Consider the following 18,754-nt stretch of genomic DNA (forward strand, 5'->3'; position numbering starts at 1 on the left):
AAATTGCAGGATGTGTGGCTTGTTACTTGAATATCTTAACATAATAGTTTTCTGAAAATGGTCCTCACAAAAATTAATCTCTTCTCTTCTCTACAAAGGTATATATAAGTATAAAATCAATGTCTTTCTGACTGTCTCTTCGGATGTTATCTTATAACTCCAGAACTGCTGAACCGATATTAATTCTTTTTTTTTTCTTTGTACAGCTACGGCGTCTGCTCGGGTTTTATAGGCCATATTTCGTTACAAACAGATCAATAGTTTTGAAGATATAAGGGATATTTGTAAGCCAAGTCAGGACAGGCTATTACACTTATGCGAACGCTGACTAAACTCTTACAGATAGAGGACGGTTATGCTGAGGAGTTTTCAATGTTTCGACAGGCTAATTTTCACTTCGTGGAACTGACCATTAGGTATCGAGTTTTATAAAGTTCAAGAACAGCGAGGTTTCTAACCAATGATTCCACTTTTTTGGCGATGGCTATGTATACTAAGTTCCAGCTGAAAACCGGTTGGTTTGCGGTTGGCTGCAGTTTTTTCTTCAAGCTATCATTACTGAATCAATACTCTTTAGCCGTTTATATTTTGTCTTACAAGCTGAACGTGTTGTTTTACATATCAGAACATGCCGTTATTCAGAGAATGCATGAACATTTTGTCCCAAGCCTAAAGTGAGGGCATCAGTTTAGCCCCATAACCAATCAAGCATAATCAACTATTTTCGTGGAAAATTTAATACGCTGCGTAGTACAACCGAAGATGCAGAGCATTTTGTGCCCGTCCAATCTGCGAAGAGGCATCCGTATAATATCTACTTATGTAATATATCGCTAATAGCCTATTAGTATATATTGTAGTTAATCGAAGTAATTCTTTGTACAAATTGCAATTAGTAGAGTACTGGAGATGATAGATTGGACGTCCGTCTTCTTGATAAACGATTCGTCTGACATGCGAGAGATTCATGCACAATTTTTCCTTCGCATTATCAATCTTTGCATCGTATTTTATTTACCATGTGCATATATTCTTCGAACTATGTTAATGGTATACGTGAACAAGCGGCATTACTTCGCTTCAACCGCGGTATCATAATTATCTTACGTGTCGCATGCTCAAAAAAACACCTATTCCGATTGATGCACTTAACATTGCGAGTAATTATCTTGGACGAATTGAAGAATCGAATTTCATGTAGCTTCTATCATTTATGTGTCTAAAGTGTACTGCGAATGTGGATTGTCAATTGATTTTATGCTGATGCCATATTAAACTTAAGATGTGTAAAACGATACTTTGCATACATCAGAAAAAGTTACAAGGCCGACTATTTATTCCCAAGGACAAATCATCGCACAAATGAGTGCCCATACATTATCCACTTAGTACGCACCGTGCAGCATGTCACGACTTCATTTACGTTGTCGGATAAAACGCAATATTTTTACCACATCCGGAATTTGATTACGATGTGCATAAAAAACAACTTGCCTAACTGTAGTCAACCACATTCAATTTCTGTTATTGAACTTACTAACTTCAATAAAAATTCCTTTCACGTATCAAAGCGGCATACTTTTATAAAACGCAGATCAGTGCAATTACTTTGTCAATGCAGCTTGTGAACTATTTATCAGAATGTAGATTTCTCAATTGAACCATCAATGATCTGTAATCAGCAATGGTGAGTATGTTTTGAATAAGATATTGTAGCTATTGCGTTTACATCAAACAGCAATACGCGTTATTTTCGGTTTTCCTGTTTTATTACGACTTAACGATCATTGATTGCGTCATTATTGGTGGCAACGTCTGTGTCGTATTCGTTAAACATTAAAATATTCACTTCTCGGTGAGATCGCATAATTAAATAATTGGTATGAAGACTACACAGCGAAGTTAGATACTCTGTCTAGGTCTAAAGTATATTTTCTCGCGAATCGCAAACAGAATATCCGTTTTCCTAGAATGGTACGTGTTGACATTGATATCCATTAGATTTGAATATAACTGCGGATTTCTATTATAATATGTTAAAAGACATCTGTACAGTTAATTGAACCATAATTCCGATGTGATTGACTTTGTTCCATACTATTAAAAAACAAATATTCGTTTCGATCTGACATTCTTAGCAAATAATACGTTGACCGAAATTATTATTATATATAGCAAATATTGATAAATTAGTTCATCAACGTGTTCTGTTTATGCTTGCGTTCGTTTTTCGCAATATGAATGCAATTACACCGAGTGAATTAAATAGTGCGTTGACAACATCACATGACGCATTATAACGTAAAAGTGCAATTGAGCTGCGACGAATCGAACCTTATTACAACAAGCGTTGTATATTCTGCAGTCAACGCACCAAGGCTTAATTTACCGCGTTCAGATTATATCACTCAGTCGGTACGTTTATTTGAGCTACAAGGTTTCACGGGCGACAACTTATCGATAAAGCAGACGTGATAGGCGCTGTCTTGAGATTTAATGATCTGAACGTATCATAAAATTTATATTAGAAAACTTCGTAATGTGACATACTAAAATGGCAATTAGCAATATTTCGAGGTGTTTTCATTTTGCACCACGGATGTGTTATAGGCAGACCTTTATAGGTATATCAGTATAGCACCGGCAGGCACCGGTTTGCAACACGAATGTGTGCCAACTCTTAGAATAAAAAGTCACCAAGTGCAGTCTGCTTACCTCTGCTTCATCAGTGGGTAACTAGGTTTACGGTGTTGTTGAGTGTTGTGTTAGGTTGTGTATTCGCATGATGGACTAGTCAATTGTACGTGAATCTAAGGAAAACACTCATTTAAGTATTTCTGGGCATAAATTAGAGCTCCTGAATATCTGCATTTCTATTTTAACGATAATTAACAAGTAAAAAAATGCCCATCTCTATCAATCGATTAGTTAAAATCTGATTACATACATTTATAGGTTATCTGTACACCGCTCCAAGTCGAAATCTATTCATTGAAGCTTTGATAACAATGAGTGATAATTCGGGATCCGTAGGATACGATACGCCTTCAGATGGTAAGATCATGCGTCTCATTTTCACCCTGCTTGTGAGAATCACTCGCTCTATAATTAATTGTACAGATATGGAACGTACCCTCAGCATAATTCAACTCCGATATAATCGCTCGACGGGCTTATTCTATTGCTCTACTACTGGCACCTAGAGCAGATTATAAACATGCAGAAAGCGTCGATGTCGAAAAAGTATTCGAGTCGGGGAGAGAACGGAACGTAATAAGACTAGATGCTCTTTCTTTCTACGTGTGCATTAGACAGAGAAAGGAACTAGTCTTACTACTTTTCTTTCTATGCCATTTTCTACTTACACGAAAGTGTATACCAGGAATTCTCCATTTTTCTATGCCCTAAGCATTGACACTATATAACCGCAATGCCTAAAATTCTAATTACTTACTGTACTGCTGATATGGCGCCAATTAAAGAAAATTGTAATAGTTCTCCAGGTCACTCCAACATATTAGCACCGTTGTAATTATATATAGAGCAGGCACATTTGATCAGATTGAACTAAACACAGTACTATAAAAACTATGGAACAGAAGAATTTTTTCAAACTCATGCAACAGTTTACGGAAGCAGAAGTAATTCTTACCAGTACTTTACGACTCCAACGCAACTCCACTTCGGTCACATGTTCACACCAATAATGATATTCTTCATAATATAGTGTTCACTTTTTTTCATTCACGGTAGAGTGGGTTATCTTGCATTAGGAAGGAAACTGTAACAAGTGGAAAAAATCTAGTACAAAATATTCTTTGTTTTAGTCTCTGTACTGAATTGTATATTATTACTGCATCATTAAATGAGATTAATGTAACATTACTTGTAGCCTTCATCTGACAATATTAAAAACTGGGCAGGCAGAATTGTGAATTGTGAAATCAAATACTTGCATTTTTTAGAAAAACACATGCATAAGCACCGAGTACACGGGTGCACTTTACTGTTTCCATTAGACAGAAGTAGCTGTTTCTAGACGGTTAACATTTATTCAATTTCATGATTTCTTGAACCTGAAACTTGAGTAATACTTGCAAACTAGTCTGTATACCAGCTTGTAACGTAAATCATTCACCTGGATTTCATTTCATTCTTTCAGTCTGCATCTGCCATTGATTGGAATAGTGGAAAATCCTATTCTACAACTTTTCTGAACGCATTTAACTGAGTCAACAAATTATTAGCATGTTATAAAAAAAAAACAATTTCAAGTATGAAAGAAAAGGCGTTGGTCTTTAAAATATTTACGAATTAAATTTTCTCCTTAATATCAATCCCTTTCTGTTTAGTTTATACGCAATAAATGATGATTGGTCTTTGTCCTTTGGTATTGATAATTTATTCTAATCATTTGGTTCTTACAATCTTTTTAAATCACGGTCTGGTAAGTTTCAATACTTATTATTTTCATTCAAAAATTTCTTAAATTTAATTTCTACCTGTTGTAACGAATACTAAAACTGTTATCTTTTTGTCATACGAGTGTCAAAATGAAGCTATTACATACGAAGTCGAACGTCTAGCTTAAATTTTTTTCAACGTTCGGTTACGTTACCGTTAAGAACTACATTGTACGTGATTTATATTAGGAAATCTTTCTCGGTTCTTTCACCATCGAAAAGTATATCATATAAATACCTTATAAACTGTGATGGGCGATTCGAAACTATAGTAGAGTTTCATGGAACGAAGAATTTAGTCTTTCTGGTGCAGACAAACATCTTGCGTATATGTACCTGTACTAATCTAGAGTTCGACTCGTATAAAAGGTGATAAACGCTACGTGTTTCCTACCCCAGTAGTTGGATTTATTTTAAGTGGATGTAGAAATACTTATTTCTAATTAGATACATTACGTCTACCAAAAAAGCTTTTTAGGTGCTTTGACATCCCAATTTACTCCTCCCTTTTTGAACAGATTTATTTCAAATCTAATCCAGAGACCGGTCAGGACAAGTCCGATCAGGTATTGAATACATAAATGTATTATCCTGGGGTTCCACGCTTAATAGAGTGAAGTAAAAATAATATATTGTGAACACGCACTGCGTACCTTCATACAACCGGAATTGTATATGTCATTCATGACTGTAATCGGATATTAGATATTGACGTTGGCGCTATGGTCTTACTAACTACACTAACTTGCTTTAAAATTCTAATTTGGATATACAAACAGGATAAACAAATTGCGAGGCTGTCGAACTAGATCGTTGAACCATACAATTTGCTTATGCAAACTTTTTGATGAAAACATAACGCAACGCGTCCCGACTTGGCTCACTGAGCGTGCGCGACAGAATAATCAGGTATTAACGTTTGTCAGAAAACTTAAATAGTCACAACAGTCGTCAGTCTACTCAAGCTTTTATGCAAAAAAAACTAATGTCTACCGTGTTTGTCCTCGATGGCAGTTACGATTCTGCCCAAGATGGGAATTCGTTGGCGTTGAAAATTACATTTCCCCAGGTCGGAAATGAAACAGTTACCACAATCAGCGTGATTAGAGTTGGTCCAATACCAGCTACTATGAAATCTTTGGTTTTTATATGCCCGGCAGCACTTACAATAGCATTTGGCGGTGTTCCAACTGGTAAGTGGAACGAAAACGAGCAACAAAAAGTAGCTGGTAGCATCAGATATAACGGATGCAGCTTTATCGCTACACACTGTGAACATGAAAAAGAAATGATTGTTTATCAAGCTTAAAGTTTAACCTGAGATAGAATTAAAAGTTAGTGAGTTACGTCATAATCTCATTCATCGGCAATAACTTTCCACAGTCCTGATAAATCGGTAGTGTTTTAAGATTGAAAGATAGAAATTTTCGTCACGATTCTTCACTTACCAATTCGGCAACTACAGGTAATACAATGTTGGCAATAGCAACGTTGGCGGTAAACTCTGTAACCGTCTGAATTATGAGACAAATCACAAATAAAGTAGCTACTGGGGGTAGAGACTCCAAGCCAGATAATGCGTTCCCTAGTAAATCCGAGAGTCCCGAGGATGTACTTCCCTGGGATATTGCAAAACCACCGCCAAGAACGAACAGCAAACCCCAATGCATTTTTGTTTGAATTAGTTTCCAAGTTATTAAACCCTGACTTGACTTTGTCGGATATTTGCTTGAATCCTTACTGAATGCATTGAGAAACTCCAATTTTGATGGAAGTATAAACATGAGGATTATGACTAACATTGCTGCGGTAGAATCTTTAACAGACCTGTAGTACGAAATTAAAGGAAACATTACTCACGTAATACTTATAATAGAATATCAAGTATACATAGCTGTATCAAAATATAAGGAAATGTAAGTTTCTGATTTTTAGAAATTTCCTTCGGCACTTACATCTCCGTGATATAATCGGGCCACCCTGTAACAAATCCGGGATTCCTGAAGAACCACAAAAGAATTACGAAAACGAATAAAACGGCAACAGATAATTCGTGCCACGTGATCGGCCCTAGGTCTCTGTATTTTTGTTCGATAATTCTTTTCGCAACTTTTTCACCCTCTGGACCAATATTTATTGCCTTAGAGTCTTTGCAGTTTGGTCGAAACATTCCCATGTACATTACTTGCAGCCACAACCAGACTAAGAATCCGGAAAGAAGCATAGGCGGAATCGCGTAACACATCCAATCAGAAAAATTGATTCCTGGGCTGTCTGGAAAACGGCTACAAACAAAATAGTTTTCCAATGAAACCTTGAATATTCACAAGGTTGAAGTTAGTTACGTGATAGCAACGAAACATCTGGAAGAAAATGCTCTATTTTGCAATTTAGAACAACTTTGAAAAATGCAAATTTACAAAATATGACCACGCCTCGCTTGCTTTACTACGGTTCACTGAATTTCAGACAGTTATAAATTTGCAAGAAACGATTTTCCTCAATAACTACTGTTAAAATAACGCTACCAACTTCAACCTGATGAGAATTCGCATTTGGCAATATAACATCAATGGAATAAGTTTCACTTACGATTCATAAATTCCTTTAAGCGTTAAATTGGAACCAGTGGCCACCATAGTACCGATACCACCGATGCTAGATGCATAAGCCGCGATGAAATAGTAAGTCATCGTAACATTCGTCGGTTTTTTTGCGCTGAACATGATTTTAATTAAATCCATTAATCGCTTATTAATTACTATAGTATTTGAAAAATCTTATTGATACGGATATTACTGAAAACTACTCACGGTTGACCGTCTTCATTGCCTTCGGTATCATTTGCGTCTTCGATAAACATTTTTCCCAAACCTTGCTACATTAGGTAAAAGTAGTTGAATTAGAATTTCATACGGATATCAGTTACTTATCGATATAACAACACATCAATCTGTACTTACAGATTCTAATTCCATTAGTACAGTTTCAATAATTGGAACCATCATGGCCGTAGTTGCAGTGTTTGAAATCCACAACGAAATGAACATAGTGACCAGAAAAATACCAAGAGTTAATCTTGAAAAAGTGAAATTGATTTAACTATAAAAAACATGGAAAATCAAATAATTGAAAGAGGTAATGTGCAGAATATCAGAAGCACTGTTTCTATAACAACTAAAATCGTTGTAAGTAGGGTGAAGTAGACAAGGCCCTTTGGGCGGACTTAGAAAGTAAATGAATGTATCCATTGTCTCATGCTTATTTATTCTTTTCTCTTCTCAAAGTTTTGAACCATTTGCACGGATTGTCAAAAAACAGAAAAACGTTACATGAATAAGGTGAACGAAAAATTAATTTCCTGCAAGTGCGCCGGAATAGCGTTACAAATAGTTGATTATGTTGTATTCCAAAATTTTATGGAAAAATGTAGAGGGCCTAGTTTTGATTTTTTGCGATTTTTGGAGCAAAACCGTTTTCGTCCGAGTATTGATTTGTAGGAAACTTTTAGCACTAATTGGACCCTCGGAAATTTGAAAACACCAACTACAATTTTGAAAGATGTACAGCTACGGAGATGCGACTATTCAAACTAATTCAATCCCAAAGAATGCAAAAAAGAGAACTAGAACTTCGTAGGATCAACATCTGCACAAATGCGATAAAATTTCTAACGAATTCAATTGTTTTTTGGTTTCTTTGCGACGTATTTTGAAATCTATCCAAATTAGGCGATAGAAATGCAAAGGGCTTAGCGTTAAATTTTCCGATCCCTTTCTGCAACAAACGTCGTGTCCCAAAACTGATTCTTACAAGCCTTTCACCACTAATTTGACCCTCAGGACCCTTTTTAAGACAAACAGAGTATCGCAAAAATCAATAGCTAAGAATATATGACTTAATTTTCGGTTTTTTGGCCGTATCATCTATAGCACTAATCCCAATGACACAGGAGTTGTCGTAGCCCCTTTCCGTACCATTTAGATCGACGAAACTCGGACCCAAGTGGTAACTCGTGACTAACTCTCGCGGCGTACCGATCGGAACTGACATTGCGACCGTTATATTACCATGTTTCGTGATGTTTATGTTTGGCCCGATTATCCGTTCACGAGCCTGGCTCGTCATATTCATGTTTGGGTCAAAATCTTCATCACAAGTCAGACTCGTTAAAGCACGGGAAACGGTTAATCGCTTGCTCACCCCCAACTTCTTTAATATCTCGTAATCCAAAATTATGATTCAGTTTCCTATATCGACCATTCGAAATGAAGAAACTGAGGATCGACTATTTCTATACGTCATAGGATCAACCTCTGAGAGAGAGAGAGAGAGTAAAATACCCATTTTGTCAGTGACTTCAGACCTCGTTCAATCACTTTCACACTATTAATTATATCTACGAAGCGTTCGGGGAATTAGAGTTATGTGGTTTTCAAATTATCATAATTGTCACGTAATCCGGAAAATCTACCGTATGTCCTATTACGATACATTCTACGCGTATAAGAAATCATATATCCAATCAAATGTCACAATTCACTTCAGAATTATTCTAACCATGCGGGGAAAAGACAACTGGTGGACACGAGGAGAAGGTGAAAAAAATTTCGAGACTGCAAGCATTCAATCACCTTGTTACGACGCAGAACGCTTCTTATCAATATTCGCTTATTATCTGGAAAGAAGTTCAATATCGTGGCTTACGATTAATATTGAGCCGAATGTAATACGGGCAACTTTTAACTACTACCGCCTGAAAATAAAACATTACTGTAACTGAATTGCGGTGCATTTGTGAATGTTGAAATATGATAAGATAATTATTACCTTCTATGGCTACACCCGACAAGCCGAATAATGGTGAATGCGACGCGCAAGTGAAGTCCCGAATGTTCAATTGCAGTAGCTATAACGATACTTGCTATGAACATCATCGTTGTATCGTTGAGGTAACACGTGGTTGTGTCGCTTGTGTTCAAAATTCCCATCAACGGGAAAAGCACAATGGGTATAAAGGAAGTTACCGGTAGAGGCAGTGCTTCGGTTACCCAGTACAATGCCATGATTGCAACGACATACATGCATTTGTATGCCTGCGTAAAAAAATTCTCATTTTTTAGTCGCTCTAATGTAATCGAAGACCTTGGAGAATGCTAGCATTATAGTTTAGGATTTCAAATTAATTAAATTTCAGAAATGGAACCTACCGTTGAATCTTGATATATAAGTATTGGACACAGAATTATTGGCCATAATATTACAATCCACGATCTCCAGTACATTCCGAAAAAACCAAGCAGAAGTCGTCCAAAACTTACATCTTTCCTGAAAGAAACAACAATGCATTGTAAAAAATGACGCCAGCAGATACAAGTAACATCAGTTACAATTGCAGAGTGTATTCCTTGAGGTAAATTCTGTAAACCAACCTTACAAATTCGGCATCACTTCTCGCGGCGGGATCCACCTGGACGGCATCCAGTTTTGTGGCACTCATAACGTAGTCTAATAAAGTTTACACTGGAAACAGAATTCACAAAGTTCATACAGTAGTTAAGTTCATACTTCTTCTTAAGCAAACAATGAAATAAAACGGTAGAAATGTTACTCACTTCCATTAAACATAACTGAACTATTCCGGAATTACATAAAAAAAATTCATTATTTTCAAATAAAGATCGACGCTTGGTGTTCTTGACTTCCATTTTATATCGATCTTAACGACGTATTAATCAAACTTACACTATAATAAATAAAAATGGAACTTTTAAAAACGATCCCACCATGTGTAAGAATGACAAGAGAATAAGGTTAAATCAGTATCGTAGATGTTGCGCAAGACACAAATTAAAAAAAAAAAATGAAAATCTCCCAAGAAACGCATGAATGTTACTGTAGAACTGTTCGACCGATTATCATCTGATAACGGAGGTTCTGAAAATTTTACTCGAATACTCCGAATTTTGACAAGAATTCGTATCTAGTATTCAAATGCATTTTCGACCGGTGAAGTTGAATCTCTGTTACTGTATCTCATACTTCAGTGTCTAACAAAATTAGCAGTGCGAAGAACGAAAAAAAATATCAATGTACACTGATAAACAAATTTTTAATCATAGGCTACCAGTTTATCTGAATCCTTAGTGTCGTATTAATAACATGATGTACAGCCAGGCTTTTCTGTATGTTATCCCCAAATTACATGGATTAAAAATAATGCAAAACTAAAATATTGCTTATTTGGCTTAAAATCCAGCTCGCTTGGTTAATAGAGTTTTAACCACTGTTGGGTAATACTTGAAATGGTTTCATTTAAAATAGGCATTTAAAATGTAAATGAAATTTTGTATTTAACATTTTAAATTTTCTCAAAGTAACCATTTACATTATGTTTTTGAAATCGTTTTCCACTTTTTACTTGTAATGGATATATTGAAGCATTTCACCCAGCAGTATCAAGTACAATAAGCTTGCCGTCATCTGCACCAGTGGAACGATTGTCTACCTACGGTTTTATGATCATGCAAACCAGAAGGAGGAGCATGAATGACGACACGGTCCAGAAGCAGTCGCTCCTCAAAGCGAATACTGCATACATAAAGTAAAAAGAAAAGAGAATCAGAAGGATAATCAACATGTTTGATTTTCGTGTAAAATTCGCATCTCCGAAAATAACGATCCGATCTAGTCGATCTGTGTACCGTTGTCCAGTGTTATGACATTATGAATGTTATGATCGCACGTGCACCATAGAAAAACACTCTACGAAGAAAACAGACCACCTTACCGTGAGGATGAAAATTCAAATTCTGTGATCGTTGACCATTCACTGTGAATCCTTTACGTTCCTCAATTTCGCACTCAATTGGCAATAATACTTTGTAAAATTCAGACCAACTGAAACGGATTTATCGCATCGGCGCTTAAGACCATTAACAGGCGCCGGTAGACTCTGTAATACTTTCGGGAGCAGCAGAAGCCGCTACCGATCAGGTCTCTACGTTGCAACAATATCCAACGATATCCATGTATCTCACTGGTCTTTAAGCTTCTGCCCAATAACGCCTCCCACCTTTATTTTTTGTACTCGCTCGCTTGATATGACACCAAAAATGTGGGACGGTGAATTTAACGCCGTTCAGGGTTAAATCCTGAAATAATGTAAATGTGTGCTTTGACATGATCCAAAGAGATTTCACATACGCTTTAACTAAGTAAAGAATCTGAGACACTGCGAGAACTTAAATTAATTCCAGTTTTGGCGTAATCATAACTTTTATAAACATGATCGGTATCGGTCTGAAACCCAATGGAGTAGCTGTTATTTGTAACTTATTTATATTTATGAATAATTTGAACAGTTACCTAACTTTATCTACGATAATGATCGGCCAAATTATGTAAATACGTATTCCAGATGCCACGAATGTTACGATGGCTCGTGATTTTATGAATAAGTAGAGTAAATACTACAAACAAGTATTAAGTGAGGATCTAACCCTCATGGGACTTGCATAAGGTGGGTTTTCAATCGATCAAAATGATCGCAGAGATTAACTTTCGAGTCTCATTTGATCCGCATGGTAACCATAACAGAATTTAAAGACGAGGAAAGAAAACTCATCTTGACCAACGCTATTTCACATTTTACCGATGGATTTTGATCGGAGATTCATATCATTGAGAAAAAATGATGTTGTTGATGTTGTTGTTACAATATCTAATAAACGTACCTAGGCGCATGTGTAATTACTTAATTATCAATATCCAACGGTATGTATCCGTTGGGGTCTCACATAGGTACTAGTATCGCCGTCGACGGCAAAGATATGAAAATGTTAACCGCACAAACAGATGCTCGAGTAGATACTCAAAGGTAGGATAACGATCAGAAAAGAATATGTTGAGTAGGTACCTTAATCTAAGAGACCAATTTAAAGGGATTAACTACCGGTGTTCCAAGTCTTACATTAGCAGCAATAAAAAATTGATTGAATCAGGAATAGTATCCACGATAAGAGCTGAATTTGTAACCATATGATGATTCTTTTTAAAACCAAAAGTTATGAGGAAGCATCTACAAGACCGTAGAGCCTCGCAGATGGGGCCGTGACTATATCGATGTCTGCCTTATGATTATTGGAATTAAACTTTCATTCCATGAACTCACATCAATATATTTACGTACGTGATGTGTACCAGAAAATTATTTTCATCTAGTCGTTTCCATCTAATCAACCGTTATATGTTAGTTTGAATTTCTATTGTTGCTGAAAGCTAGAAGTTCTGATTTGATTGAATCTTCTGAAAACCGATTGCAAGTTTGTCTCTATTTCATAGCGAGCATTTCAATTTTTCAATTACGGAACTTGCTAAGTTAACATTGAGAGGGACTATAAATTGTGGTGACGAACGTATCAATAATTCCCACCCATCGCTCAGCAAAAATCCAATCATTTATCGTCGGTACTCACGGAAATAATCTTACAGGATTCCCGGACATGAATATTACTCAAGTATTCTTCTACAAAGAATGAACAATCTAGACCTTTAAGGATTTTATTAATTCAATGACACGTATGCCTAAAATAGAGTCCCTCTAAGAGCTGTTTACAAGATCTATTATTTATATCTAGGGTACAGGAATGGACGTTCATTTCACGCATCGCATAAAATGAAGAAAATATCATTTGTGCAATAGATGTGTACGGGTGCTCGTTTTACACACAGGAACATCACTTTCCGCAATAATATCCAAAATAAGAGGTTGTAAAAAATTGCAAAATACGCATGCTGGGTTTTTTATAACCTCTCGATTACAAAAAAAAAGGGAAAAACATTATTTACACAGCTTCCAATAGTTATTAACTCTATTATACAATCTTGAAAGATAAATGATTATAATTTACGTATTAACAGTAAGAAATTTGACTGACTTCAGGCAGTTCTATGACGCACGCGATTAAACGTGAACCATGGACGATTCGTTTTGTCTTTTTCTTTTGCCTGACTCTACCACAAATATACACATATTCAGATAAACATCGCGGAATCAAGATCAAATGTGAAATTCTAATATCTTTCACGAATGCAGTATGAATACGATTAGATTACTTTAACAGGAATTGCACGTTGATGTTATCAGTAAATGCAGGGAAAACCACATAAAAAATATATCGTATTAAATTGGAGTAGATTTAGGTACAGCTTAAAAAATGTGTTAAAACATATCAACGATTACTCATTAGTATTAGGTATTTTTAATCCGAACTCCAATGCAAACTTGCAGCCATGCCGAGAAAACCCCATAAAGGCATAATACTGGATTCCCTTATATTTGTGCTTCAGTGTTGAATTTTTGTACCTTCTTTATAGTGAATTACGCGTATTGTAAATGCTTCAAAGGCAACAGACGTAAATAGAAGCTGCGGATTACAAATCTGTGCTGTTAGTTATTCTTCGTCATTAATTTTTACATGCAGCATCGTACAGAATCTACGCCAGTATTTCCTTCGCGATCCTGCTACTTGGCGTTGGCGTGCCGTTATGGTGGCACACGACGGCTGTACCGAGGGTGACACTTCCCTACGATGGAATCGCACAATTGAGCAACTTGGACATCAAGATCAGCACGAGAATTTTGGTAGCTGCCTTGACTGAAAATCGTGCCAAATTATTAGTCGAAGAAATAAATCGCGAGCTCAAGTCAGCCGGTAGGTATAATTTATCGTGTAGAAAAATCAATACCACAATGGGAATGATTTCACTGCCGAAAAACTATTCTGCATGCAATACTCAGCGAATGCAGGTGATAAACGAAATGAAACGGTTGAGCTGCGGTGAAAGCACGAAGTACGGTGTTTAACTTTTATCAATATTTAAACCAGCAAAAAAAAAAAAAACAATTGTCACTAGTTCATGAGCAATCTTAAATATCATCGGCGTACTGACAAACCAGATACCGTATCTAGACACATGATCGCGGTGAGCCTGAAGCAATTTCGAAGATGTCTAAACCTGATTACCCAAGTATAATGTAGCGAAGATCTAAATTTCGCGATAAGACGATTCATCAACAATTCTCAATGATTCTCAATGAGCTAACCATCCGTCTACTTATCGACATCAATAATAAACCTCATACTATGATACCTAGAGATTATATCACTGGACGAACACTATATCGACAAAACACACAACTAATACTCATGCAGACCTCGGATCTAAAATTGTTATAATTCAAGGAGAATGAAAAAAAACTTCCGTACATTCTCGACCTTATTTTTCAGGTAATAACGAGGACGATTTGTTAAACTCCATTCACAGTTCAATTCGATAATGCCTGCAATGTCCAAAACAAAGGAAATGTTTCATGCATAGTCTGTTCATAGAAATACTCACAGGAATGACAATGCTCACGAGTAATAATAGAGCTGTATGATATAATTATATATCTGAGTGCAACATGCAGTGTTTTTTCCATCGCTCTTAACTTTGAATGCAGTAATATCAGTAAATCACGTTTTTATGTTAGAAGCATGAGACAGTTTTAATTGCAATTTTTTGCTGGGCCCACTGTCGTTACGGTTGACTTTACGGTAACAGTATTTTACCATGTAGAGTGGCGATTGTCGGATTCAATCACCAGCCCGTGATTCCGAAGGAAAGCGTATAACCACGTTAACCGAATATCCTGCCAATCACTACCATGGGAGTAGAGTACAATTTTTCCTTGCGAATTCTCAAATCCTTGTCAGATATCTAAATAAGACTTGATGTACGATGTACGAACACCAAGTATTTTCGTTTTACATTCTGCATAAATATGTGCGAGCGAATCAAGTTAATCTATAAGTCGATTAAGGATTATTATTTGATAACAAGGAATTGACATTTTATCATGATAATTATTTGGGATGAAATCTGAAAAAAGTCATGTTACCTGATCATCACATTTCATCGTGAAAAAGTTTACAGATCGGTATTGAAATGATTTTCTATCCATAAAAGCTTACACTATTTCTTGTTTTTCATTTCTTTTTAAACCATAATGGTTTAATATCAATGATTGTTTTATATTTTCAGAACTCTACAATCTTCACATCTCACATGCCGTAATTTCAAGTAATTTAATATCCTCGGCAATTACTATACACGATCTTGAAAAAATAGCAATTAATTTCAACGTTCAAGTCGGCGAATTGCTTTTACTCGAAGTACCGAATCTGAGTGATGGTGTTCTCGCAGGATCTCACAGAACAATATTCTTCTCACCTGAAGCGAGTAAGTATGATGATTAAGAAAAGTAAAAAATTTCAAATATCCATAATCGCTGATCGTTGTGTAAGTGTGAACTTTAGAATATACTTTCAATTATCCTCTTACGGACGTTACATTGCTATTATGATCATGATCAAGAACTGTACATCTTTCATCGGTACAACAGTTAATTTATCTCAAACATTTATGATGTTTCCTCCTTCCTACTTCGTCTTGAGTACTACAAATGGTCGTGGACATGATCAAATATATAAATTATCTGTAGTTAGGATAAAAGCTACAATATTATTTGATCACGGCAATCAAAGTAGTAGGTATTGGTTTAGGTGTATGATTCTCGGGATATAAGAAAAATCAAGATGACGTACAAGTATAATTGAAGATGGTGATATTCTGATAACTTACAGGTGGGTTGAAACTAACTCAAGTACTATCTAACTGGATCTTACTAAACAAATCAGTGGCTTTGACAAGGAACGCGTTGGCTGAACCTACTCAATTCAGCTTGGATAAACAAAATAGAAGACGGTTTCCCGCTAGTTCAGCCTATGATGTTCTCCTTACTCTCGTCAACCCATATCCGGACAAACTGACAGTCGATTGGCATTTGCCCAATGTCATAAAAGGTAAATCAATAGTTAATGGTATAGGAATGTTCGACCGATTGGGATCAAACGTTTGTCAACAGCTCTGCCTTGTCGAGAATGAACCGACAATTACTATAAAAATCAGGAATCAAACTCGAATATCTGCAGTTTATGAAACCTAGAGTTTATCGTCAAGATTATATACCCAGTTAAACTCTGATATTCAACTTAAGTACATCGAAGGAACTGTAATAAACCAGAATCATTTATTATGCTGTCCAGAATACATCGAACCATTCCTGGATGAACTTTCGGTGGTGGCGAACTTCACGGTTAAATCGCAATGGCTGTACCTTGTACCATTGGATGTAACGCCAAAACAGATACCTGACAGTAGTGTGCTTGGCAGACACTATGCGTTACCAGAAGATGTGTTGCCACAGATTATAACACCACTAGAAAAGAAATTAGGCAAGTCCTTATTATTTGAGAATACACTGTTAATGAAAATTACTTTACACATTTCTTAATTACATTAGTTGATTATTGCTATATTAATTTACTTATACCGATTCTAGCATCACAAGTCAGCCTCAATCCATGTATCAATTTGGTGATGTATACACCTCCGTGTGACAAAGCACCGCTTCATATTTACACACGTAGTGGCCACCGATCAAAAACGTCAAGCAACGTTGAGGCTTTTCTCTCCCCGAGGTCGAGGATTGACATTTTTTTTAATTCTGGACAAACTGGCAATTAACGATCTTGTTAGAAACTTCAAATAACGTATTCATACTTCTAGGTGGGGTGGCGTTGTGATAGCTAATCCTCCAATCGAGTCTTGTATCGACGTGGAAGATAATCAAATGGTTACATTCAGTCCAGAAGCATCCAGTATTATGGGCGTATTCATTGCCCATCTCAGACTACTACTAGGAATCCCAGACAAGGTAAAACTGTAATCAGAACGTAAATTACACAATGGGAAAGGCGACTGCGACGTTTCGCCGCGACGGCGCCCCTGTGTTTTCGGTTATTGGGGTGGTGATACCGGTAACGTCTTTCCAGTCCACCGTAACCGAAACTACAGTGCTGCCCTATATGATCCGGTTTCCTGTCGCCATCCCCATTGAATTTATTTGTGGTAACATGTGAAAATTTTCTGAAGGAACCTATTCCTGGAGCAGCATTGGTCCGACTAGACAATTCAAAACCACGTGAATGGGAATTAGATGCTCTGCTTAGAATCCGAGCTGTAGAGCAACTGACCTCAGCTAAACTTACTTTACAATCTTTGGCTCAATTGTTGGAAGAAATTAGCAACATTGTGATCACAGATACAGTTGGCGATAGAATAAATGGGGCTCTAAAGTGGGTCGAAGATTCCGCCGACAAGCTGAGACACGGTAAACTAATGGAAGGTTTCGCTTCAAGTAAAGAAGCTTTTGTTACTGCCGAAGCTGCGTTTACCGACCCATCTCTTTTGGCTCTACTGTATTTTCCCGACGACCAGAAGTAAGTACGTCAAACGATGTTCGTTTTTATCAATCTTCATTCTTGTTTCCAATTATAGTTCAATTGGTTTAAAACCACGTGAGAGTCAATAAGTCGTAACGTACATACATATAATTTATTAAATTATATTTTTATGAAATTTCAGGTATGCAGTGTACATTCCACTATTTCTGCCTGTCATGATACCCGTACTACTGTCTCTGAGAAACATATGGAGGTATTTTTTCTCAAAAACCGAGGAAAATGAAACCAATAAGGGCGAATTGACTGAGGAAACCAAAGAGATTGATAAACCTAAGACTGACTAATATTTTTTGGATTTTTAAATAACGTTAAGTCAGTCATTCGGATAAAGATGCATGTCAGTTAGAAATTATTGACATACCTTTGTATAACTGGAAACAATGTTCATATTCAGAACTAAATAAGACAACTTCGGACTCCAGTTTATCTGCAGTTAAAAAATTTGAATGCAAAAATTCAACAGCCACTAAGACTGTACTTGCTTGGCAGTTGTGTGAATTCTAAATAGTCACAAAATCTATACGTTTTTTCCTTATTGTCTATTATTGTTCCCGTGTAACCAATATAAGGAGTATCCCACGTGAAATGGTACGGGTTTTGGCCGATAGTCAGCGAATGTGACATCCGGCTAGCATCTTATCCCTTAATATCCTGTGAAGGGTCTTCCATAGTTTTGAGTCCCAAATAATTCTCGACTTCCCGCAAATCGCGATTGTAGAATTTTCCTTAGGATCTACTCGCTTCACTTGAAAATTTTACTGAACATAATTCGAATTATGAAAAAAGTGTGATATAATTTTCTTGTTCGCCTACAATAAAGTACTGAAAAAAAACTTATTGCCGGTAAACAAAAAAAAAAAATCACACTTTTTTCGAAAC

At 36.3% G+C, this 18,754-nt stretch overlaps 2 protein-coding genes across 3 annotated transcripts; one reads left to right on the forward strand and one right to left on the reverse strand.

The window, feature by feature from the left end:
• The first annotated feature begins 2,645 nt into the window (after window positions 1-2,645).
• Window positions 2,646-18,708, forward strand: LOC124177334 (GPI transamidase component PIG-S). Its single transcript, XM_046559632.1, has 10 exons — window positions 2,646-2,800; window positions 2,956-3,054; window positions 13,949-14,179; window positions 15,552-15,749; window positions 16,154-16,372; window positions 16,616-16,804; window positions 16,912-17,050; window positions 17,139-17,286; window positions 17,505-17,851; window positions 17,997-18,708. The coding sequence occupies exons 2-10, from the start codon at window positions 3,009-3,011 to the stop codon at window positions 18,157-18,159; spliced, it is 1,680 nt and encodes a 559-aa protein (XP_046415588.1). The 5' UTR covers window positions 2,646-2,800; window positions 2,956-3,008; the 3' UTR covers window positions 18,160-18,708.
• LOC124177333 (protein I'm not dead yet-like) lies at window positions 4,937-12,083 on the reverse strand. Of its 2 annotated transcripts, none has more exons than XM_046559629.1 (10): window positions 11,254-12,083; window positions 9,896-9,986; window positions 9,674-9,791; window positions 9,294-9,559; window positions 7,427-7,541; window positions 7,277-7,341; window positions 7,056-7,181; window positions 6,419-6,748; window positions 5,912-6,290; window positions 4,937-5,732 (listed from the first exon to the last, which is right to left on the reverse strand). In XM_046559629.1, exons 2-10 carry the CDS (start codon window positions 9,961-9,963, stop codon window positions 5,478-5,480), a joined length of 1,722 nt encoding a protein of 573 aa, XP_046415585.1. In that variant the 5' UTR covers window positions 9,964-9,986; window positions 11,254-12,083; the 3' UTR covers window positions 4,937-5,477. The 2 variants fall into 2 exon arrangements, with proteins under 2 accessions (XP_046415585.1, XP_046415587.1); XM_046559631.1 differs by lacking the exon at window positions 11,254-12,083 and adding an exon at window positions 10,913-10,993.
• Window positions 18,709-18,754: the final 46 nt, after the last annotated feature.

Source organism: Neodiprion fabricii, chromosome 3, assembly GCF_021155785.1.
Source record: "Neodiprion fabricii isolate iyNeoFabr1 chromosome 3, iyNeoFabr1.1, whole genome shotgun sequence".
In the NCBI taxonomy this organism is placed as follows: domain Eukaryota; kingdom Metazoa; phylum Arthropoda; class Insecta; order Hymenoptera; family Diprionidae; genus Neodiprion; species Neodiprion fabricii.